The 26,840-nt window shown below is 33.1% G+C and overlaps 1 protein-coding gene across 1 annotated transcript; it reads right to left on the bottom strand.

Annotated features, from left to right (window-relative positions):
- Positions 1 to 5: 5 nt before the first annotated feature.
- LOC107039858 (signal peptide peptidase-like 3) lies at positions 6 to 23,813 on the bottom strand. The gene is made up of 7 exons (XM_015259699.2): positions 23,617 to 23,813; positions 14,309 to 14,373; positions 9,169 to 9,329; positions 8,052 to 8,356; positions 6,808 to 7,151; positions 5,976 to 6,401; positions 6 to 4,974 (listed from the first exon to the last, which is right to left on the bottom strand). Exons 3-7 carry the CDS (start codon positions 9,195 to 9,197, stop codon positions 4,906 to 4,908), a joined length of 1,173 nt encoding a protein of 390 aa, XP_015115185.1. The 5' UTR covers positions 9,198 to 9,329; positions 14,309 to 14,373; positions 23,617 to 23,813; the 3' UTR covers positions 6 to 4,905.
- Between the last annotated feature and the right edge of the window lie 3,027 nt (positions 23,814 to 26,840).

Here is a 26,840-nt window from a genome sequence, read left to right as displayed (position 1 = left end):
CACAATTCTCAACTAAACACGTATCACGCTGTTACGTGAAACAGTTTTATTTTCAATTTTTATCGATTTTTTTTATATAAAAAAATGTACATGGCTGTACACATGCAAGAAGTTGCAACAGTACAAGCGAGTGCTCTTAGATTTATCAATTTATGTTATTTAGTTTTAATCAATAATTACATTCTATTTAAGATGTACCTTCTGCAATGGTATTTTTCCTTAATATTTTTTTTTCATTTCATTTTCTTCACTTTTTCTATTATAAGTTTTTCTCTAAATGTATAGACTCTTTAAGTTATACGTCATCTCTCTTCTGGGTTTTTCATGATATCGAGAATTGTTGGGGTCAACAACTCCAGCGGAAATCCAAGTCTCGTCTAGTTAAACTACAATTAATTAATTCTTTTATTATTTCACACCTCTCGAAAAATCACGATTTCCAGTTTTATCACTCGTCTCGATTTCACGACAAACCCAAAGAGAGAATAATTTCCTTTTTGTTTTTCTTTTTAGTCTTATCAGAGATAACGCATACAGTATTATAACTTTGTTTTTCTTTTTCCTTGTAAAAAATGAATTGTAATAGAAAAAAAAACTGGAGTGAGAATCGCGAGGGGTTTCATTCATGCCTGTGGTTCTGGTTTTTTTACTAAAATTATAATAAATAATTGAATGAAAAATTACAACTTATTGCACAAATTTTTCATTCTTAATTTCCTCCATTCGAATTCTCGAGAACCCGTGGCAATATTTACAAATCAGATGAATGATTTTTCGTAAGAAAATGAACTGGGACATGAGTACTAGGTTTTTCACTGATTATTGGGGATTTTTTCTGTCATTTTTACTCATTTCTCTCTCTACTTTGATCACTTCACCCCAAATCTAATCGTCAATTTGATCGATAATTATTTCATAAGAGAGCTAATGCATTTCATATCTATAAATAATGATATATTTGACACTGATCACCGAATTCAATAGAACGTATTCAATCTAAAATTTAATAATCGAATGAATAATGAATTGGGTCCAGTATTCATCACGAACGGGCTCGGACAGTCACGATGTAAGGGGGAGTTGATTATTCAATTGAATACTCCCTTAATTATCGCATTCATCGACTATATGAGGTACCTAAATTAGTCTTTCCATCGAAACCTTTGATTTGCATAATTACCAGAGCAATTCAGGAGTGAGATTGTAAATTGTTCTAAATTCATTTCACTAGTCTGCAAATATCTCCTGAATTATTCGGTTTATCGAAAAATGTCAGAAGAACTTTTTTTCAGTTCACAAAATTCTCTACAAAAAATGTATTCTCACAGTTTCTTCAGAGCCACTCATTGCCAAGATAATTATAGAACCGCCTTCCATCGTCGATAGCTCAAGAACCCCAGAGTGAAATTTCTGATTTTTTTTTCATTTTGAAGGCATTTGTTTAAGCTTTAAAATGAGACCTGAGTTATCCAAATCGCACCATCTGGTCAGGAGGTATTGACAAATGAAGACAGACTATTTTAGTTCACCCTCTCCCACAATGATTTCACATTAACCCAGAATGGGTCCTGATTAATTAATTATCTCAGTAATGAGTGGCCCTAAAGAAAAATATTACAATACATTTTTGTAGTAAATTTAATAATCTACAAAAATGATTTCATAATACTTCTCGATAAACCGAATAGTTTCGAAGATATTCGAAGTATAGCTGTGAGAAATTTCTGAGCGTATTGTATTTTCCAAAATTCCCCCAGTAGCAATTTCATTCGGAAGAGTATCAATCGTATCAATGTGCGTTGTTCATTGATTAATTTGAAAACGCCAGGTGCAAGCCACGGCAAAACATCAATCCTGGTTATCAGTCTTGTTGGGATTACCCATAAAACTACGAAAAAAAGAATGAAAACGAAATTACTAATTCCCTCGGATACTGTGACATCCATGTATTATTTTTATCCACGAAAAAAATGGGGAGAAACTAATTGATGGCCTCCTTGTTACGTGGATATCAGTCTTGGTGGAATTGAAAGAGATTTTTTTTAATAAAAAATGAAACATAAATGAGAAATCCTTTGAAGGATCGCCCGTTCGTGATGTGGACCCATTAATTACCTTTTTCTCTGAAAAAAATGAATAATGACCAACAGTTCTGTGATCGAGTAAGATAAAACGAAACAATGTTCATCATTAGCTACGGAAAAATCCTTCGAAAAACGGTAGAATAAATGCGATTATTCTCTCTGATTTTTTTTAATTACAGAACTGATGATCTTCAAACGTAGTTATTCATTACTTCAGAAGTGAGTTGATAAAACAGTTCAAGTCAACTTCAATTACTGCAATAATTGTACATTGATTTGGCCTAGAGACAAGTATCAGGAGAAAAAAAAATCCTGAAGGAATTCTGATATTTTCTCCTAGGATCACTCATTAAAGAAATAATGAAATTAGCACAATTCATTGGAAACACGATAATTATTAATCATGTGATTATTTTGCTAATGAGTTATTCCAAAAAGGAACGTCAAGACTTTTTCTGCAGATTTCAAAATTTGTCACAAAAAAAATTCTACACATCTTCCCTAAAATCACTCATTATCAAAATATTTCCACAATTAAAAATTATGTAATTGTTCATTAACTAGTGTTTTTAAGAAAAATGTCAAAATACTTTTTTTGGAGATTACAAAAATTCTCTAGAAAAATGTCTCCTAACATTTCCTTTAAAATCACTAATTACCAATAGAATTCCACAATTTAAATTTTCTGGGCATTGTATTATTATTAATTATCTGATGATTTCATGAATGAACGACTTCAAGAAAAAACGTCATGAAGAAGATTTTGAAGTCCCACAATATCCCAAAAAATTCCTTTCAACTTTCCCCAAAAATCGTTCATTAACCCAATAAAAAATTGCAAAATTGATCAATAGACTTGAGCGGTCTTGCCCCACCTAAATGAATAGTTCAAGTGTACAGAGTCTCCCCGGAGTCTAAAAAAAATAATCCCCTCTTCGAACTAAACCCAACTCGAATGAACTTCGAGCCACTTTTGCCCTTATAAAAAATTATTATATATTTATGTACACAATTGTGGTTGATAATCGCGATCGCTGATCTCTCTTAAATATTTCATTAATATTACTGAAAAATTCACAACCAGCACGCATGTCTCGCTGATTATTCCATCAATATAATCTCGATCGCTTCAACAATGTAACTGTTTAATTCTCATTCATCATTTTGTTGTTGGAGAAACGTTAAACATTCCTCGATCCAATCGATTACCGGTTCTCAGTACGAGTTATTTCCTAATTTCCTGGTGAAACATCCTGATTACAGGTGATGACCTTGCATCTGTGCATCATAATGCTCGATAAAAAATAATTTATTCTCCTTTACAATTCAAAACGATTCATTTTTATTCTTTCTCATTAAATAAATTCATGAATTGTTTCGTTTTCAATTAATGATAATTGAATCATCTGAAGTTATTTGTCACGGCCATTGCTAAACTCATCTTTCTTATCTACGCGTTAATTATTTAATTATAAATTAATTGGATTTATCAACACTAACACTAACGCGCAGATTAATTCTGTAGAGGAGTGATAATAGGTGGTGAGAGGAAAAATGCGAAATTATTTTACGAATAGCTTAAGGACTAATGGATTTAGGGGAAGGGAATATGTTGAAAGATTCTAGTTTAGAGAATTTCACACAAAAATACCCTTCGACATTCATCTCTACTCGTTATTGAGAGATCCACTCGTTATCCAGATAATTTAACAATTAACAATAGTGTGTGGTATATGAAATTATTTCATTATAATTAATTATACCATCATGTGAAAAATGAAATGGAAATAAATGTCAAGATACTTTTTTGGCCCTTGAAATTCTCGATAAGAAATCGCTCTACATTTTTCGTTAAATCCATTAATTACTGGAATAATTCAACAATTAAGAATTATTGATAATAATCCATGGGACATGAAATCATTTCATCATGATTAATCATGCCATTATCTCGAAATGAAAAGTTTTGCAATAATTGTAAAGACACTTTTTGGCCTTCGAAATTTTGTACAAAAAATATCTTTTTACATCATTTTCAAAGGTTATTCAGTATTGAGATAATTCGAAAATTGCGAATTATGGATGTACATACAATATGAAATCATTCAATCATTTATTGATGATTAATTATGTAATTCTCTCTACAATGAGCAGTTCTACGAACAAATGTCAGGAGACACGTTGAGCTGTTGAAATTCTCTGGAAAAAGAGTCCTAAATTTTTTTTTCAAACTCACTTATTACTGCGATAATTCATCAATCAAGAATTGTTGACAATATAATTCCACAATTGAGAATTATTAGCAATAACAGGATAGTTTTACTAAAAATGTCAAGAGATAATTGTTCAGTTCTCGAAATTCTCCACAAAAAATGTCTCTGCATTTTCCTCAAAAACCATTAATTCCAAAGATATTCGTAAAATAAAATCTCATTTTAACATTCACCTCCAATTATCACAAACCCACTGAATTTTTTTCTAGATTGTTCATTCAGTGCATAATATCATCTCTCAAATATTCATAAATTTGCTCATATGTTTTCAGTGTACAAACGACAAACACGAAATCCTTAATATCCTTTATAAAAGGATGCCATTGTAATAACGCAGACACTCAATGTGTGATTTAATATGAAATATCGTTGCAGGGAAGAAACTGAAGTATCCTCTCGAACTGATAAATGAGTTAAAAGCATTACTTACGTAGAAATGATAACGATGGGAAATTAAGGGGTCACGGGATTTGCGATACGACGATATACACGCTTTTTTTTTTCATTTTCAAACATTTGTTCAGTTAATGGGTGTTCCACGGGAGCTGTCAAACCTCCATGTGTTTTGAGGGTGCGTGGGTTATGAATGGTTCACTCCACATTCTACGTAAATCTCCCTGTAACAAAGTGATTTAAATTAGTACAAATAAAAAATCACAATTCACGTATCTAGTATAACAAAAAGAAAATGCACGATGTGGATTGTATTATTCACTGTTATTTTATTTTGTCGTTTTAAATTATAGAATAATTTCCATAATAAACTGAACGGCTTGAAATAAGATCATTTAGTACCGACACAGCATTTTCTCAGCAAAATTACCCATTACAGACAATGGCATTATTTTTTTTGACACATGTAATGTTTAGCATTAAGACCTTAATAAATTCATGATATTAATTAATAATATCAAATAAATTTCCATTATTGAATTAATAATTTTATTTTAAAATTTTGCAAATAATTCATGAATCAATAATCGAGGTAGTTAGATTGTTGATTATTTTGGTAATGAAAGATCATTATAAGAAAGTTTGAATTTAGTTAATAACAAATTGACAAGTCAAATAATTGATTACTTCATTACTTTTCCATTTCCACTTAAGATCAACAAAATTTAGTAATTTACGAAACTTGTAAATGTTCAATTTATTGTACACAATTCAGAATTAATTCTCGAGCCCAGATTGGTAAATTTTGTATTTCTTGAATTTCAAATGCTCATTTACAAGTTTGACTTATACAATATAGTATTCCGACTGCAAAATGTGTAATAGGGTTGGTACATTTGAATTTACGAGAATTCAATATGCATACGAAGTAATTAGAATGTGAGAATTACAATTTTAGTAGGCAAGGTCCTAATGCAAAACATAAAATGTGTCAAAAAAATCGAGGGACTGCATTATGCATTACGTGTTATAAATCATTCTGTCGAGGAAATGTTGAAGTACGTCGTTTTTCAAATTTCCATGCCCCCACCAAGAAAAATAAAAGCAAAACATAAAAGAATTGAATTTACAGTTACGTTTTAAACGTTTCCAAGAGATGACATTGTCCACTGCCTCTTCACTCACAATTCTTGATGACTCTGTAAAAAATAAACAATAAAATTACCTTTAAATACGCCATGGTGAGTAACGGCAAAAGCGTAAACGGCACGAGGTAAAGTAAGGCTGGCTGGGCTGCTTTAAAGACCTCAGAGCTGACAGTGGCAGTGAGTAGACCGAGAAAATAACCGATGAGTGAGCAATGGAAGTAACTAATGCGACTGAGGTGTCTCGGTGGTGGTACACCAGCCTCACATCCACCAGGTATCAACTGGGCTTTTTTGTAGGCGTCGTAGCGTAGGACAAAGCACAGGAGCAGCCCAGGCATCACAACGTCGCCAAGACCGAGCATGGAGAAATGGCCAGCTTGGTGCATCGAGGGAAATACGAGTTTGCCAGGTAGTGAGAGCTTTGGGGCCTCACGTGCTACACCTCCCAGGTGGAGTCGACGGGCTACTAGACCGACTGGATTGTCTGCTGGTCTTGTCGCCACCTAAAGATAAATTTTAAAGAATTTACTAACGCACGGATCAATTCTGTAGAGGAGTGATAATAGGCGGTGAGGGGAAAAATGAGAGATTTAGGGGAAAATGTTGAAAGATTCTAGTCTAAACAATTTCACACAAAAATATCCTTCGACATTCACTGTAAATCCACTCGTTATCAAGATAATTTGACACCCAAAGATAAATTTTAAAGAATTTAAGGGATCAACTGATTGCATACAATGAAAGCATTTATTAAATCTGGGGCATGATAAACGTCTAAGGTTTATTCACACCCTATCAATCATTAAATTCATGAATTATCCTCCCAAAACAAAAATTGAATCCAATAAAGAGTTATTTAATGTGAAAATTCGATTCAATTCCTCTTAGAAGCAAATATGAATAAATTACCTTAACCATAACATTTGTGCTGAATATGTACGAGGAGAAGAATACCCAAAAGACGTCATAAATAAGTAGTCCAGTGAGCAATAACGTCGACACCTTGAGGCTTGGTAATCTGACAAATGCAATAAATGCAACACACAGCCCCATGCCCATTGCGTCCATGAGTAACCAGTGTCCAGTGAGTACCCATATGCATACTATACTGACACTCAATGAGAAAGACAGCAGTTCAGCACCTGTGAATCTTCCACAGACACCGAACGATATTTTATTACCGTCTGAACACGGTCTTATTATGTACTGGCACATGGGTAGCAGGAGAAATGCCAGAGCCACTGTTGCTATAACTGTAAAAGTGAAAGATAAATTGTTATTCGTTTTATTTTAGACGCAATTCATTATTCTGATTGATTTTTTCTCATTCATAAAGTTTTCCTGATTTTTTAAAATGATAATTTAGAATTAAACATCATAAAGATGAATTATTATGGGAAAAATGAACAGAATTTTTTTAGCATTTACTGGCAAATGTCGTCTCGTCAAAATCAATTCAAAATTACAAATCAATTGAAAAAAATTACTAAAAAGTTATTGACAATATCCAAATATCTTTTGCAGGTTGGTACAGACCACACTATACATTCAACCATTTGTAATCATCAAATTTGTCAATTGTCAATTGCATGAGAAAAATGAAATTTTGCACAGAATTATTATTTTTTCAAACATTCGTTGTTTATAAATAAATAATTGAAATCGTTTAAACTTTCGGAAACCTTATTTTTTAGGCACGAGATCGATTTCAGGTAACATTCTGAATATAAATAAATTTGTAACGATTTATTGTGGAAAATTGTTTATCAATTATTCATAAAAAATGCTCGTAATTTTCAAAAATTGAAATTTTTAGATTATTCCATCAATCTTCTTCCAAAAGTAAACTTTCTAATTTTTCTTTCTGATTTTTAAAATGTTTTCTAACGATTCAATATCAAGATTTAAATTTAGAAGCAAAGAGAAGAAAATGCCGAAGTACTTTCATATCCTTAAAGACTCATCAGGTCATGGGAATAATTATCTCTCACGTTTAGAATTAAATTGTCTTGAAAAAATTATTTGTATGTGTAAACATCTCAAAAAATTACCCTAAAACCATTGAAATTAAAGGTAAAGATAATGAGTGATTGAAAAATTTGTTCTGTTTGACTTCCACAAATTGATATTTTCCTGTGAAATTGTTCACTTACTCGCAGTACATATTGCAAACAACATCTGCATACTATCGAAGAAGAAAAACATGATGAGAAGAGATATGGAAGCTCCAAGAGGTAAGCAGAGTGCATGCATTGTGTCCAGAGTTTGTACACCACCATTGGAACTATCCGAGTTAGTACCACTGACAATACCACTCAATAAATTCACTCTCTCCTTCTCCTTCTCCCTCTCCCTGGCCTCCTGCTCCATATTCAATGATCTGAAGCTTCCATAAACGATCAGCAGAATCGAGATGAGAAATGTGGAGACCCTGGACGAATCCATAATGGAGTAAGCCCTGTGAAAATCGATAAAATCATTGGTTGAAGCTCATTAATGCCTGAGTAATTGGGAAAATGGAAGTAGAACGATATCTGCAATTCTGAGTTGAAGGGATAAACCTTAATGAGTCGATCATGACACCTGTGTTAATTATCTCCTTAATGGGTGCTTCGAGGAAATGATAAAGGACAATTTTTTTAACTCAGAAAAATCTTTTTCTTTACTCAAAAAAATAGCTTATGACATTTTCTCGTAAGACATCCATTTTGAAGATATTGAAACGATTGAAGAAATGAATTATGAGAACTTGAAGCGCTTCATCTCTCCTCATTAGTTAATTATGTCGGCAAGTAGTCAAACAAGAGACTTTTATTGCAGGAAATTGTCTCAGCTATGAAACGGTATTTTTACATTCTATCAAGTGAATGCGTTATAAATGGAGAATTCAATTAAAAACATTCGTGTAGGGAAACGGGAAGAAAAAGTGTTTTATACTGACGACACAATAGATTTTAAAATTTTCAGCCATCAAATTTTTCAATTAAATAACGTGAGAAAAATTAACAAGTCACGGATAATAAAATTCATTAAAGACACGTTTTGCGGAAAATTGGAATTTTTAACATTCTCTTCTCATAAATAAATGAAGAAATCCGTTTGAACTTCTATTATATTACTTCAATTAAATTTAAACCTTCAAAGTTTGATGAATAAAAATCTAAGCAAAAAGTTCAGTAACTTAGAGACAAACAAAGCTCTAGTGAAATATATGCAATAGTACAGAACTAAATTGTATTCATGTTAATTTATGATGAAATAATGTCTCACCACTGATAGTCGACTTGATTAGTGGCCATTTTCAGGGTAAAAATTGGCACCGGGAGGCACCACTCTGCTATGCGACTGTATCGCCTCGCATTTAGATGATCCTCCGTGCTGTCATCAGTCCCATTTGCCTAGGGCGCATCCAAGATCATCTGTGATCCAATCTGTTGATAATTTGATTGATTACATTCGCAAATTTTTATCACTGATGATCGTTCGATAAACAGAGTTCTGATAAATGGTGTTTCTTATGGATTGGAACATGGAGAGATAACACAAGGGAATTCTGAATTCTAGGAATATTTTCATTTCATTAAGTAAAAATAAATGCAAATGTTTTCATTTCAAATTGAAGAAATTAATAAAATTCATAAATTAATACCAATTTAATTAGTTTAATTTAAAAAAATGCAATTAATTAATTAATTGAATTCCTTTAAAAAATTTATACCGTTTAACTTTCATTTTTTCTCTTATTAATACAGAAATTAATTTTGGATGGAGGAAAATGGCAAAAGGGCTTTTTTGTAATAAGGGGAATTCTCCACAAAAAGGTAATTAGTTAATTAGGCCTCTAAAGTTACTCTAAACTACTCTAAAATAAAAATAAAAATGATTTTATCGATTTAAATCGACATCCGAGTCATCTTAGGTGAGTTTTCGAGGAATATCTCCGAATCTAAGGGAGATGGAGAAATTTGTGTGATAACCTTTTTTGTAGATCTCAATCCGTTCTACAAAAAAGGTCGTGACAAAAATTTTGCTAGCTGCCTTAGATCTAGAGGTATTCATTGAAAAGTGACCAACAGTCAAAATTGAGTTAAACCGTTTTGCGCTTCGCTAGTGAATTAGTAAAACATTAATAGGGACGACTCAAAAAGTTAAATGCTTCATTTGGGAAATGTGTTCGGACCCAGTGGCTGCAGAGAAAAATTTCAGAAAACCTTTCCGGAGAGAATAAAAGTCCCTGCCGATAAGATCCTCCAGATTTCTCTAAACCTCCTCATTCCGAAAATATTAGCATTCATCTCCTTTCACCACTTCCCCACACATGTTTTTAATAAATCATGACCGTCACGGAGTAAAAATAAACTGATGAACATAAGAATAACTCCCCTTTCCTCATCATTTCTTCATATATATCTTGGGAAAATCAATAAATTGTCTACTGTGATGACGCGTCACCTTATTAATTGTTGAATCATGTCGTTGATGAGTGGTTTCAGAAAAAAAATGTTCAGAAATTTTTTTTTGAGAGAATTTCCTGCTCTAGAACGATCTCTTGACATTTCTGCATCCACTCCATTTCCTCACTGAATTAACGAAGGTTCGGAAGGTGCAATTAATTTGATTCTACTGCTTTCATCACTTTCGCTTCATTGGCAAATAAATTAATCGATTCCCGAATAAATGCTATTACTTCAATTAATTGAACCCATCGCAGCAAAAATTCTAAATATAATTAATTTTAACTGTTAAGTGTTGAATTGGAGAAGAATTCCTGAAGTGCTGAAGAATTCTCAGCCATAAAATGGGTGATTTGAGATTTTCTCCTGAAACCACGAACTAATTAAGAAATATTCTATCTTCAACTAATTGTAAAATTCAATTATTGAGTTATCTTACAAATGAACGATGATAAATTAACCAAAAATTAATGAATTGTCAGCTGTGATGATGTGTCATCTCATTAATTATTGAATCATCTCGTTGATGAGTGGTGACAGAAGAAAATTTTCGGAGACTTTTTTGGAGAAGATTTCTCGCTGTAAAAATATCCCCTGACATTTCACTCTATATCCACTCCATTTTCTCACTGAATTAATCAAGGTTCGGTATTTAATTTCAGTTTAATCGTTTCACAACTTGCGCTTTCTGAGAAAAAACTAAACAAATTGAATAATCAACTATTGTCAATCAATGAGTTGACAAATTAATAGATTACGTTTCATAAAAACACAAAATAAATTGAATAATCAACTACTATGAATCAATCTGTTCGAATGTGCAAGATAAATCAATAAATTCTCTAAAAATTGATATATTTCAATTAATTGAACCCAGTAGAGTAATAATTCGCGCCATAAGTAATGTCAAATGTCAATTGTTGATCTCCGGAACGTGTAACGATAAGAGAAAAATATCAGATATTTTTTACGGGGAATTTCTTCAGTCATAAAACAGGTCATTTGACATTTTCTCCTGAAACCCCTCGTCCTCAGACGGCCTAATTGACGAAGATTCCATATTCCATTAATTGTAAAAATGAATTATTGAATTATTTCGTGAAAGAAAGACGGTAAATTAACGAAAATTAATGAATTATCTGCTGTGATGACGTGTCATCTCATTAATTATTGAATCATCTCGTTGGTGAGTGGTGTCGGAAGAAAATTTTCGGAGACTTTTTTCGGGAGGATTTCTCGCTGTAAAAGGATCTGACATTTCGCCCTATATCCACTCCATTTCGTCACTGAATTAATCAAGGTTCGATATTCAATTCCAGTTTAATCGTTTCACAACTTGCGCTTTTCAAGAAAAAACTAAACAAATTGAATAATCAACTATTGTCAATCAATGAGTTGACAAATTAATAAATTTCGTTTCATAAAAACACAAAATAAATTGAATAATCAACTACTATGAATCAATCCGTTCGGATGTGCAAGATAATTCAATAAATTCTCTAAAAATTGATATATTTCAATTAATTGAACTCGGAGTAGTAATTAATTGAAATATAATGGAGTAGTAATTCGGGCCATAATTAATCCTAATTGTCAATTGTTGAATTATCTCCGTAATGAGTGAGGATAGGAGAAAAATATCAGCAGATATTTTTTACGGGGAATTTCTTTAGCCATAAAACAGGTCATTTGACATTTTCTCCTGAAACCACTCGTCCTGAGACGAAGTAGGAGTCACCTAATTGACCTAATTGACGAAGATTCCACATTCAATTAATTGTAAAAATAAATTATTGAACTATTTCGTGAAAGAAAGATGGTAAATTGACGAAAATCAATGAATCGTCTGCTGTAATGCTGTGTCATCGCATTAATTATAGAATCATCTCGGTGGAGAGTGGTGCCAGAAGAAAATGTTCGGAGACTTTTTCGGGGAGAATTTTTTGCTGTAAAAAGATCCCCTGACATTTCGCCCTATATCCGATTTTCACTCTTAATTAACCGAGGTTCGATGTTCAATTTAATTTCAATGGTTTCATCACTTTGGTTGCATCAAAAAGTAGAACAAATTGAATAATCAACTTAATGGCAATAAATCCGTTCGAATGTGCAAGTTAAATCAATAGATTCTCGAAAAATTGATATATTTCAATTGATTGAACGGAGTAGAGTAATAATTCGTGCCATAATTAATCCCAAGTGTCAACAATTGAAATATCTCGTGAATTAATGACTGCGAATTCACAAAAATGACTCATTCGCTAAATAATCCCCGGATCACCACAAATTTTCCATTTAATTCATCTAGATTAATCACTCATTTCATCAATGGGCGATGTTAAGTCAGAATATAAAGATACATTTTTAAAGAAAAGAAACTTCACATTCAACTTATATTCATATTAAATTCCCCCTTATCTTCATATTAAATTACCCCATTAATAAGCAATTTTTTGGAGATAATGAATTTCACTTCAGAAAAAAACCTCTTGACCTTTTTTTCTACAGCCACTCGTTCACCACAGAAGAATATCGAGAGACCAAAATTAGATTGCATCATGAAATTCCCTGCAATCAGCCCTTGTCAAAAGTCTATTCCCCTCTTATAGGGGAGGTCTCTTAAAAATTTCTCCTAGAACAGCAGACTCTCGAACTAATTCGTCAATTTAACAAAAATTTCACATTGCATTTCATTAAACCCAGTAGCGCAGCGGTAAAACGATTAAGTCGATTTCGACTATTGGTCAGTTTTCAATGAATATCTTGAAATCTAAGGCAAAATTTTTGTTAGGACCTTTTTTGTAGGACGAATTCGTCTCTTATAGGGAAGGTCTCTTAAAAGTTGAAGCTTATATTCCTCTCTTATAGGGGAGTTTTCTTAAAACTTTCCCCTAGAACAGCAGACTCTCGAACTAATTCGTCAATTTAACAAAAATTTCTCATTAAACCCAGTAGCGAAGCGGCAAAATGGTCAAGTCGATTACAACTATTGGTCAGTTTTCAATGAATATCTTGAAATCTAAGGCAAAATTTTTGTTAGGACCTTTTTTGTAGGACGAATTCGTCTCTTATAGGGGAGGTCTCTTAAAACTTGCAGGTTATAGGGGAGGTCTCTTAAAAGTTGAAGCTTATATTCCTCTCTTATAGGGGAGGTCTCTTAAAACTCTCCCCTAGAACAGCAGACTCTCGAACTAATTCGTCAATTTAACAAAAATTTCACATTAAACCCAGTAGCGAAGCGGTAAAACGTTCAAGTCGATTTCGACTATTGGTCATTTTTCATTTCAATTTCAAAATTTTTGTTAGGACATTTTTGTAGGACGAATTGAGAGGTACAACAAAGGTTATTAGAAAAATTTTGGTATCTCCTTTAGATCCGGAGATACTCCTCGAAAACTCGGCTGAGAGCTAACTCGATTTCAATGGTTCAATGGTTTTATCGCTTCACTACTGAACTCATTTATTCAGTCATCCATGTTTAATCATCTGGTTAATGAGAAATTCCATGAAAATCATATCTTTTTCGTTGATAATAACATCTCCCGCAGAAACATCTCTTTACATTTTTTAGTTCGTCAAATAATCTGTTAATGTTTAGAAATTTTGGATTGGTATTAATTATTTCCTCTGAATTTTAAAACGTGCATTCGAAATAAACGGAACAAGAACACAACTGAATTAGAAGAATTTTAAAATTAGAGATTCAAGATTAAAAACGAGTGAATTGAATTTTTTTATGGTTTTAATAATCGATTTATGTGATTATTGAAGTATAATATCAAAGGATGGAAATAATACACTGAAAGAAACACAAGCTGAGTACACGCAGGTGTCTTCTCCATTGTTATTGACTTCCGCTGTGACTATTAACATTTTTTCCAAGAACGATTTATTCCCCAGATGAATGAACCCTTAATGACTAGAAAATTCGTACTGATAATAATTAACTACTTTACCTGGATTCTAAAACATGAAACATATCGAGTCAACCCCGACGATGCTCCAGCAGTCCGGTCACCACCTGCAAATCCCAGAGGCTCGTAAAGTCATGACCTTTGCCTTCAATGAAATATTAAAGCATCATAAACCCACAACGAGTCTCCAACCCATTTCAGCGCATTAATAATTATTTTATTCGGTCTCCACGGTCGCAATCCGACTGGCGAAATGATTCCCACTGCCCTACATAAGAAATTACTGGACAGTCCTCGTTGACTCCTACACATTCCTAAGTATTCTTGAAGTAATATAAACATAACCTAAAGTAGCTCTACCCTTACGGTAAATTCAAAGATTATTGAAAACTGCAAAAAAATTGCAGAAAATTCGGTTAAATTCGAAAGTCTAATTTTTTTCTCAATTTAATTATCGTTTTGGTTTTTCAAAGAAGAAATGTTTAAAAATCAGGATTTAACCCAGTGTCTTATGTGGAAATCAACATTTCCATTGTAATCAAAGATTAAAATCTGAATTTTTTTCATTAGATGTGAAAAAATCAAGAATTTTTTTGACACTTCATAAAAAATAATCCATCGTTTTGCAAACAAGTTTTATTATTTATTTATAAGAGGGAAATGTTTGAAAATTTTCAGTATTTGGCGAAATTTAATTTAGATACTGACTGGTTATGAATTTTTTCAATTTTTTTCCATGGAATTTAGTTGAAAAATTTAAAAACTGAAAATATCCAAAAGTACAGCGTAGGCCGGCCGAAGGGTAGAGCTACTTTAAATTTTGAAGAAAATCTGAAATTAATTGTAAACGGAAGATATGAATAAAAACAGCCTAGAATTATCTGTCTCTATACAACTGTCCTGTTTCAAATGGGACACCCTGTGTAATAAAAAATGAGAAAGTTTAAAAATTCAGGGGACGCCCCTGATTCTGACTCCTACTGCGATCCTAATCAGGAATGGCCATCAATCTTCCGATTCTCCAATATCAAAAGAATTCCATAGATTAAGGTTTCAATATATTAATCAAAATTAAAAAATAGTGAAACGATTGATAATCTAAATTTCCAAGTGATGATGAATTATTAGTATATTTCTAACCTAGGGAGGGAAAATAAAGGATCCTCAGCCGCCAGTGCAATTACCAGTCGAGCCGAAGGCGAGGCGCAATTGTCCGTCTCGGCGTAGGCGCAAAGTCAGAGTTCCCTCCCGCTTCGCGGGAGGGAAATGTAACTTTGCGCCCGCCGGGACGGAAAATATTTTTTCACATCCCTGCACGGAAAGTTCGTACTTTCCTCCCGCTCATCAAAGAGCAAAATACGAACTTTCCTTTGCAGGCGTGTTAAAAAATAGCATGTGCACCTCGGGCGGGAAAACATGACTTTCCGTCCTTGATGCACAATATACTATTATAATATGGAGCTGTTAATTTTGTTATCAAGTAAATAATACTAAATTTCTTATAAGGGATTTTCGATTATCCAAGTAATCGTCAATCTTAATAACTCAATTGCTAATTAATAAATAATTTGGAATTTGAATATTTAAAATGATGATTACTTCAATAATAAAAATTTCAGAGTGATATTAACGAATTGACTACTTAATAATTTACCAGTAATTATAATTTATGGATACGACTATCCCTGATCCCAATTCTGACCCTTATCTGTGACCCTGATGATGCTATTGAGAATGAATTATCATCACTATGAATTATCTCTACTATGTTCATATCTCTATAAGTTCAAATGCGGGTTAAATCCTTACAAAATAATAATAAAAGTATACTTCATCCTATTCTATGTAAATAAATCGAAAAATGAATGCTTGAGTCTCACGACAAAAGGTGTTCGTTGAAGCCATTTGTAAATAAAAAAAATGGTAATTTTTCAAAGGCGGTAAATCATTCTATCAATTTTTTTTATGTTGTTGCGTATTTGTTCTTTTCCTCCCTCTCAACCACCTTCATGTACGATCGTCTTTTTCTAACTCGTTATTCTTTTATCTCATTTTCTAGTCCGCGGACATGTCTCTTCTTCTTTTTATATCTTTCAATCATTCCTTTCGCCCTATTTATTTAATAAACTCTTTCCATTGATAAATGGTCTTATAACTTTACATTGGTGCCAGAAGTGGGATTCGACCCCACGCCCACATATGGTATGAACACCTAAACATACCCAAGAAGATTGAGGGGGAGCGAGCGAAGCGAGCGGTGACGAACCTCCCCCCCGGGTTGGCGAGCGAAGTGAGCAAGGAGCGAAGCCTCCTAGTCGATACCAATGAATTTAGTAGTCCCAAAATAACAGTCTTATGGGGAAATGAATGACAAAATGTAGAAAAAAATCAGAAAAAAATGTAAATGACAAGTGGTTCGATCCCACATAAATAAAGTGTGATTTTTTAAATCCGGCTGAAAGTAATTTTCCCAACATCTCCCTCCACATTTTCATCCCACATCCACGCTAACCCTAGACATTCACCAAACAGTGGTGCCTAATAATTTATAATAAATAAATTATCGTCAGTGTCAAACTTTTGTGATGAATAATCCACGTTTCTGGGTACCCCGAATGTCGAGGGTGCCCTAGTCAAACCATCAACGATTGGCAATTATCGTTCCAAAACATAATTCTAGAGAGAATTTCATGAATTAATTTTGTACTCTCGTCAATGTTCGAATTCATGTGAGAAACTATCAATGGTGGATAATCTTTTTTTCATGCATCTTGAATGTATTTTTTCTCGTTGCACTCAACGACTTACGTGGAGTTTGGATATACAACTTTAACTCTCTGATATGTTTCTAAGCATCTGAACGTCATGTGGAGTGCATGGAAAAATACATAAACAAGAAGAAGTATTCCATGTGTAACGAATTAAGGTCTAGCTGCGACGTGAAACGACTTGTTGGTAATAACATACTTGTTCAACGCCCAAACAGAATTAAAAATACAGACGAATGAGGAGGGATTAGAGTATCGGATTGAAATGAAATGTATCTCCTGTGGACAATTCGAGAATTTCAACTCAAGGAACTCGTTGGAATCAATAACATTTCACCGCTGAATTATTGATTCAGATGTTTGAAAGTATTCATATATGTTCTTTTGCTCTTTATTTTTGAAAAAACAAAAAATTGAATTGTTTCGTCAGTTAATAATTAATCGCCACTGGTAACGTGATGGGATAAAACATTCAGTGAAAAGCAGAAATAAACGAAAGAAGGAAGTAATTGGGTTAGAGGAAGAGTTCCAAAATTAGAGAATAAAAATTCGTTGTTTTCTGGGTTTGTAAGTTTTTACTTACAAAATCCAGAAAACAAACAAACACTGGATAGAATCCAAAAATGAATACAAATAGATGAATTTTTACTGTTGACTTCCGTTAGGACAAATCAAGTTGATATGAAAGATTATAAACTAATTTCTAATTATGTAATACATCAATTAATGAATAATTTCCACAGGTAAGGGTAGGACACAAAATACTCAGGAAAATAAAAGCATTGAATGGAATAAAAGGAATAAAAAAATTCGAAAATGAGAAATTAAAAAGTGGAAACGAGTAAAAAAAATGTGCTCAATGTTTTTAATGATCAATTCGATAATTTGGGTGATCATTCAGAGGGAAATATGATGAACTGAGATAAAGCACTGAGCAAATAAATAAATAAAGTGAATATTTAACGGAATGTAACAATAAGAAAAATTATAAAATGATAAATCAGTGACTTAAAACGAGCAAATTAGTATATTTCGTACCTAGGCCGAAAGAAACTTTTCTGGCGAATATGAGTTTGCAGCCCGAGCCGAAGGCGAGGGCTGCAATCATATGAGCTAGAAAAGTTTTTTTTGGCCATATGACGAACAGTATTTTTTGTTATGACGGCCGTAGGCAGAGATTCACGGACGCGGAGCGGAGCGGAGCGTCCGTGAAGCGCTGCCTCACGGCCGGAATGACAAAAAGAATATTTTCATGATTTTTAATCGGCCGGCTGATTTGGATGATTATTCAACGAGAAATATGATGAAAAGACATAAAACACTGAATGGAAACCAAAAATAAATACAGATGACTTTTTGATTATTTCTGATGTCAGTTGAAAAGAATTGAAGTTTTCGATATTAAAAATTATGAACTAATTATGTAATTAGTCAGTTAATAATCTATTTCTACAGGTTACTTACAGAATGATATAAAGTCCGCAGTGAAATCCAAAAATGAAAGTGAATGAATAAATAAATAAACTGAATATTTAACGAAATGGAACAAGAAGAATCAAAAAATGAGAAATTAGGGATTCAAGACGAGTAAATGGAATGTTCTCATGATGTTTGATCATCAATCGACTTATTTGAGTGATTATTAAGGTATAGAATCGACAAACTCGAATAAAACACTGGATGATACAAACAAAATTGAACATTTAACAAAATAAAACGAACAGAACACTGAGGAATTGAAGATCTAAAACGAAATGAACTGTTCTCACGGTTTATGATCATCCATCGACTTATGTGAGTCATCATCGTGGTAGAGATATGATAGCCTGATATAAACGACTGGATAAAAAACAGGAACAAAGAAGGGGGAATTTTCTGTATTTTTTTTTTAATTTTCTTTTTTTGTAATCTTCACTTACACACATGTAACATCGCAGAGTGAACCGAAAGGTTCCAATGCATATCGATAAAATCAAAGAAGGGGGAATGAGTTGTAAATGGAGTGGCATAAACATAAGAACTCCAAAATCAGAAATTAAAAATCAAAGACAGGCAAATTGAACTTTCCCAGGGCTATTGATAAATGATCAGCTGGTTCGGGTGATTATTAGGGTAGATAAACGATGAACTGAAGATAAACATTGAATGAAACCCAAATAAAATATGAATAGACGAATCACCGTGGAAGCAATCGAAATTTTTGATGAAGGAGACTGTGCCCCAGCAGTTGATAACGTGATTATTTCAAAAACGAGGAAACATGTCAATAGAACTTCCTTGTAGCAGCAAAAATTTCAATAAAAAATGGCCTTTGGAATTTCCCCCTAAAATTACTCATCAGTAAGATAATCCATCGGCAAAAGAACAAAGAAAGTCTTATCAGTCTTATCCTTGAAGAATTACACTTGAGTCATGGTAAACATTTGCATACATCACAGCCCTCGAAGCCCTCATCAGTTCCATAAAAAAATTAACGAGTTCCAAATGCGACAGAATCAAAATGTCCTTAATAAAAAGAGTGTATCGATAAATAAGTCAATATCAATAGAAATTTATCCTCCCAGGTGAAATAACAAGATAAAAATCTCGAATGAATGCGGAAATAAACAGAAACAGGTAGATTGAATGCCGCGTAAAACGACAGACAGAATTCTGCAGCAAAAAATCCAGAATGAAAGTCGAACTGAATCGGAAAACCTCAGAATCTTCTGTAACAAAGAAATTAACACCTCGACAGACAGAGATAAAATCTTTGGACCAGAAAATTTCACAATTGGATGAGAAAAAATGATGAAACCGTTAATCCTCATTCAAAAAAAAACCTCGAATAGTCCCCAATATGTACTTACGAAGCCTCTTTCCCCGCTTTTCCTTCAATGATTGGAAAACTGACAGAATAATCACTCGTTTGCAAGAGTTACGAAGAGGTATTGAGGGAATGAATTGATTTGGGGACTAATCAGCAAAACGAAACAGCCGAAAAACGACTACCTGACGCAATTAAAGCAAAAAAATTTGTTTTATCCACTTTTTTTTTGTTCACTTTTGTTGATTAACTGAATAATTTTTTATTCATTTCTAACGGGGGAATGGGATTCATCTGAGTCGATAGCATATATAGGGGTTTCGAATATCAGAGATTTTTTCGCACTGCATGTTCATTTCAACTGAATGGAAAATTATTATTCTCATGAGTACTCCCAATAATAATAAAAAAGTTAATAAACTAAAATTAATTTAAAAAAATAGTTGATAAAATTTTTTTTGGTTGAATTGCGTCAAACAGTCGTTTTTCCACAGTTTCATTTTGTCCCACCCTCCCCTATATTATTTCGGTGAAAATCGATGCACGCAGACAAAACAATAATCTAAAGACAAACTCAATCATTGATTAACTGATTTAATATGAGCTAGTCAACTAACTTCATACTCCATAACAGGGTGAACAGGCTGATAGCTGGACTCGGGCCAATACCCGGACGATTTCACCTTTTATTGAATATTCTATAAATAATAGAATGAAAACGGATTATCATCATTGTCAATAATAACACTTATGTGTAATCATGTGATGAAGTTTTTCTTCGAAATATCAACACCGAATAGTACAGCATGAAGTTGAAACTAGCGAAAGATTCGACAGCAGAAGATTTGTCTTAGGCGAATCTAGGGATGTAAAAATGTTTTTAAGTAACGTACAAACTCTTTTGCACTTAAAAAAATTTGTACATGTGATTATTTGACTCTCCTACACGGGAATATTCCCTAAATTGAATTTTTCGCTAACGAATATTCTGCTAGTTTCAGCTTCATCACTAGAGCAAGAAATAAAATCGGGAATTCGTAAAGCTTCACTTCTTGCACGCGAAAAGTGAATTCGCCAGATTCTCCAAAAAGATGAGAAGATTTTGTGTGGAATAAAATATTGGATACGTACAAAAATTGACCTGAAAACATTGATAGAGAAATGAAAAAGCCACTTCCACTTGTGGTTATTCCGCATGTGGAATGTGGAATAACCACAAAAATGGAACAATAATTGAAACAGGTGAATCGAATTCCCAACGAAGCAAATAAAAGACCAAAGATAAAAACCGGAAAAATTTTCACAAGTTCGTGAGGTTTCTGTAACCAAAATAAACACGAAGTACACAAATGTGAATTGATTTACACCGATGTACACTGATATAAGGATTCAGTTGCAGTTAACGAGGCTTCTTAACTATTAAGATCACTCGTTACTAGCAACCGAACGGCCTTAATAGTTAAGAATTCTCGTTAACAGCAACTAAATCGTTTCGCCTATTCTATCAGTGTAGCACTAATGCAAAAATAAACAAAGGAGCCAAAGAGAAAAGAATGAAAGTACCTCAGAACTCCGCTCATTAACCAACCGAATTAATTACGGGCCCCAGCAACCCGTAAAATATTAATTCACAACAAGATTACCCGAGCAATAAAAGTTGATAACCCTCTAAACAATCCTCGCCTAATGCCCAAAATGATCCCTCCAGCCTCCCTTCGGGACATGAACTAATTTTTGTTCTAAATGAAATGTTGGGTTCATACAAAATTCATTATGAAGAGATAAAGACATTCAGAACCTACTGCCAGGATTTGAAACGTCGTACACCACAACCATTGATTATTCGAAGATAAAGTAACAAAAATAGGAAAATCGATTTACGAAAATGGAGCAATAACTGACATGAACCAATTTTTGTTTTGAATGAAATATTGGATTCCTACAAAATTCATCATGAAGAGATAAAAAATTCAGAACCTATTATCAGAATGTCAAATAATCACCCACAATTCCTTATCATTCAAAGATAAAGTGATAAAAATAGCAAAATTGGTTTACAAAAATGAATCGAATCCCAAATGAACAAAAACCAAAGACAAAAACGGGTGAAAAATCCTCATTAATCTCTTCAAACAATCACAAACGTTTCACAAAGAATTCGCAAGTAAATAAACCATGAAACAGTAAGTAAAGAAAAATTGGTTTACAACTCACTGAGGAAATGCAATGAAAATGCTTCCCAACGCCAATCACCAATCAACAGAACTAATTACCTGTCCAAACAATCCCTAAAATATTAATTCCCAACAAGATTACCCACCGGAGCAATAAAAGCGGATAACCCTCTAAAAATCCCCCTCCAAAGCCCAAAATGATTCTCCCAAACGATTTCACTCCAAAATTTGGAACATGGTTAAATTTTTATTTTCAATGAAATATTCGATTCCTAGAAAATTCATCATGAAGAGATAAAAAAATTCAGAACCCACTATCAGAATGTCAAATAATCACCCCCAACCATTGATTATCCAAAGATAAAGTAATAAAAATAGCGAAATCGTTTTACAAAAATGGAGCAATAACTCGAACAGATGAATCGGATCCCAAATGAACACCACTGAAAAAACGATAAAAAATTCTTATTAATCTCTTCAAACAATCACAAACGTCTCACAAAGAATTCGCAAGTAAATAAACCATGAAACAGTAAGCAAAGAAAAATTGATTTACAACCCAGAGAGAAAATGCTTCACAACGCCAGTCACCAATTAACAGAACTAATTACTTGTCCAAACAATCCCTAAAATATTAATTCCCAACAAGATAACCCACCGGAGCAATAAAAACTGATAATCCTCTAAAAATAATCGTCAACTGACATGAACCAATTTTTGTTTTGAATAAAATATTGGATTCCTCCAAAATTGATCATGAAGAGATGAAAAAATTCAGAACCTACTATCAGAATGTCAAATAGTCACCCACAACCCTTGATGATTCAAAGATAAAGTTTTGAATAAAATATTGGATTCTTACAAAATTGCAAACGTCTCACAAGGATTTAACAAGTAAATAAAACATGGAATAAGCAAAGAAAAATTGATTTACAACCCAGAGAGAAATGACAATGAAAATGCTTCCCAACGCCAATCACCAATCAACAGAACAAATTACCTGTCCAAACAATCCCTAAAGTATTAATTCTCAACAAGATAACCCACCCGAGCAATAAAATCTGATAACCCTCTAAAAATCCCCCTCCCAGCCCTCCGCACCCCCCAAGAAAACCCGCCGAACAAATGCCGGCCATGAAAACTCACCAACAGCTCAAAAACCTCCAGATATCTTTCATTCCGAACTCTTTTCACATAACATCGCGGTGAAATTCTCGGATCAACGGTGCGTGACGCGCACAGAAACGATAAAAGGAACAATCGGCATGAGTGAAATTCATTTGCCCAGTATTTCAGGTGCACCGCGAGTGACGTCAGATGCGACCCGACGCGAAAATAAAAAAGATACTCTTTCACCTTTAAAGAGCAAAAACAAATCCGGAATAATTGACAAGCATTCAGGGACTATTTTCGCGGTGTGACAGGTGGAAAAATAAATCCTCTATCATTCGCACAACTCCGTGGGTCACCATTTTGGTAAACATAGGGGTCACGTGACACTAGTTACCCCCTTCCCACCAGAAGAATGGTGAGAAGTGAGGCTGCACTGTCCCGGATCATGTAAAACCTCGACAAAATGCGTGAAAATGTACGGCTTCTCACCTGCCTGGTGGTCCAACTGAATCGTTCCGAGGTTCAACGAACATTACGATGCGTTTCACTCATCACAACGACAATTAACTGGTTATTGGTGATTTTTTTTTCGGGTAATTGGAGGACAGGGGGATGGACAATGTAATGGGAAAATGTCGAATTGTGTGGAGGAGCGGAGCGACACGACCGTATGATTCCAATGGCTATAGAGCACTGGCGCGCGAGCAACTGACACGCGCAGGCCCACGGGTACTCTTCAACGTCCCTGGATCAGTTACTGCTCTCTGTGTACATAACACAACGGGTGTCCTTTAAAATTGTATAAACATCACTTGAATTTTGGTGATTAAAGTGGGAAATACATTGTAAACGGAAGTTGATATGAATAAAAACATGATTTTGAGATCGTAATGAGTTAATGTCTAGGATTATTTATAATAATTAATTTAGAAGTGGGAAAATAACGCAGGGTGTTGTGAGAAAATTCATTTTTCGAGATTGAAGAGAAGGTGGAAATGCAGAAAAAAATTTAGAAAATTATAAAAAATGAAATGAAGAAACAATTATTATAATGAAATGAAATGTAGAAACAATTAGAAAAAATTAATGAGAATTGTATGGCTAGTACGAAAATAATTGTAGAGAGAATTTTATGGATTATTTTTTGCTCTCGGCAAAGTTAGAATTCATTTAAGAAATTCTCAATGATTCTTCTCGCTACACTCAACGACTTATGTGGAATTTGGATATAATACTTTTAGTATAAAAGATGACTTGAATTTTCATAATTAAAATCTGAAATTCATTGTAAACGGAAGTTGATATTAATAAAAACATTAATTTTGAGATCGTGTTCAATTAATGTCTAGGATTAGTGATAATAATTAATTTAGAAGTGGCAAAATAACGCAGGGTGTTGTGAAAAAATTAATTTTTCGAGATTGAAAAAAAGATTGAAATGCAGAAAAAAAATTAGAAAATTAGAAAAAAATGAACACAAATTTTATGCGAAAATGCTCGTTAGTGTCAAACTTTTATGATAAATTTATATTTCTAGGTATCCCGAATGTACAGGATGCCCTAGTCCAACGAGCAATTATTGTTTAAGAGAACCAATGTAGAGAGAATTGGATGGATTAATTTTTTACTCTCGTCAATGTTAGAATTCATGTAAAAAATGATGAAGAATTTATTTTTCGGGCATTTTAAACTTATTTTTCCTTGCTACACTCAACGACTTATGTGGAGTCTGGATATGCTACTTTAAAGTTGTATAAACAACTTGAATTTTGAATTATCAGTGACCAGAAGGAATTTTTCCAAGAAAAATTCCCGGGGAAAAAGGTTAATAGGGGAAGTGGGAGTTTATCCACATAATTACGTTAATTTTCAAATTTTCATGTTTGAATTGTGCTTTCTGTCATGTTTGTTATTTACAATTTTTTCGGGCCATTGAAGCAATTACAATGTGCATTCTATAGGATTCTGTTCCAGTGTTCCATAGTTTCGATGGGGTTTCGTGTTGACGGGGCTTCATATTGATTTTACAATTATCATTTGATAACAGAAATGTCTCTATTATATTTTCCATCACTTTTCAACTCTGTTTATTGTCAATAAACTGATAAGTCAATGACTTTTACTGCATATAGCATTACGTTTTTTACAGCTTCAATAAAAAAAACAAAGGTACATGAATATTTAATTTAATCCATCAAAATTTCTAATTTTTCAAGAATTTCTTCATGTAATGAAAATCCCACAAAAAATGATGGAAATAAATAAAAAGCATTACTTCTACGGCTGCATGTAGGCTAATCCCTGAAGCAAAACTTTTTTCTATTCATTTATTGTTATTGTTACGCGTTGAGAAGAAGAGGCTTGTGTAGGTGTAAAACAGTAATTGTAACACCAACGAAAATAAATTCTACACGAAGAGAAATGTTCAGTACAAATTACGGAACTCACAGTTCGCTCACCGATTACGGAATCGACTCAGAAAATTTAAGTGACTTTAGATTTGTCGATAGATTTAGATAAAATTCCGTGATTTTAGATAAAAATTGCGTGACGGTTCCGTAAAATTTCCTACAACCACATTTCGCTCCGGAATTACGGAATAGATATGTCATATTTATTGAATATTTCTCTCCGTGTATTCTATTCTAATCATTTCCGCGATTAACTGATTTCATCAACCAACATTACTTGCGGTTCCCTTACAATTATTATTATATCCGTTAAAAAAACAGTTAAAGGAATTATACCTGAAAGAGAAAACTACATTTTTTTCTATAGAATATTTAAATTTTCAATGTTTTCATTAGTATCAGCGCTCCGCGCGCTGTAAATGTACCCATTGGCCTTATAGTTTTTTTTTCTACAAAAAATGAATTTATTCCCCATGAATCCATGAGGCATGAAATGCATTGTATATCCCTATTGTTGTAATGGATAAATTATCAAAATTATGAAAATTCATCGGCAAATTTCAAATTTGCAATTTAAATGGAATGAGATTTGATGCAGTTTTATATTCAATTCATTATTTTTTTTACAATAATTTTTGCTACTTTTTTTCATTTCGAATCATCTCTATTAGTTTTCCCTTCTTTCATAGTTTTGCATTTTTTAGTAGGAATTTCATTAGGAAAGCTTGTAGCTATAGAAATAATTTTTATTCATCGATATTTATAGGTATAACTATACATATATATGGGTAGCGGAGGTTGGGGTAAAACGGACACTTTGGACTTTTTTTAAAACGTTAATGAGGGGTTGAAATGTTGACAAAATTTAATAATTTTTTTTCAGTACAAAGAACAATTCTTTTCCTCTGTGACGAGCCTAAACTGAGCTCAACTGATCAATTTGTTTCTAAGTTAGGGGAGGGTAGGGCAAAATGGACACTTGACGTTTTTAAAAATATCCATAACTCAGAAACTGATTTATCAATTGAGCTCAGTCTCAGCTCATCACAAAGAGGAATCATTGTTTTTCAATTGAAAAATAAAATGATTCCATTTCATAAACAATTCAACATATCATGAATATTTCAAAAAACTTCCAAAGTGTCCATTTTACCCCACCCTCCCCTATAGTTATAAACAATTATAGTTGTATACAACTATTTATAAATTTATATTACTATTATCACTATTATTGACTAATTATAACTATAAGTATCTATAGTGATGCTTCTAATAAGACCCACGGAAAAAGTTAAATTAAAC

The sequence above is a fragment of the Diachasma alloeum genome, unplaced genomic scaffold (genome assembly GCF_001412515.2).
Source record: "Diachasma alloeum isolate Michigan unplaced genomic scaffold, Dall2.0 Dall_scaffold_00308, whole genome shotgun sequence".
Lineage (NCBI taxonomy): Eukaryota > Metazoa > Arthropoda > Insecta > Hymenoptera > Braconidae > Diachasma > Diachasma alloeum.
The sequence above is the reverse complement of the archived record's forward strand: the minus strand, read 5'-3'. Positions and strand labels throughout refer to the sequence as shown.

Excerpts from the sequence above, each read along its gene's own strand:
- LOC107039858 (XM_015259699.2), bottom strand. The coding sequence starts at position 9,197 with ATGGCCACTAATCAAGTCGACTATCAGTG. Across the intron at positions 6,402-6,807 it reads GCACAAATGTTATGGTTAAG|GTGGCGACAAGACCAGCAGA; the intron begins GTAATTTATTCA and ends ATTTATCTTTAG. Across the intron at positions 4,975-5,975 it reads TCACCATGGCGTATTTAAAG|GGAGATTTACGTAGAATGTG; the intron begins GTAATTTTATTG and ends ACTTTGTTACAG.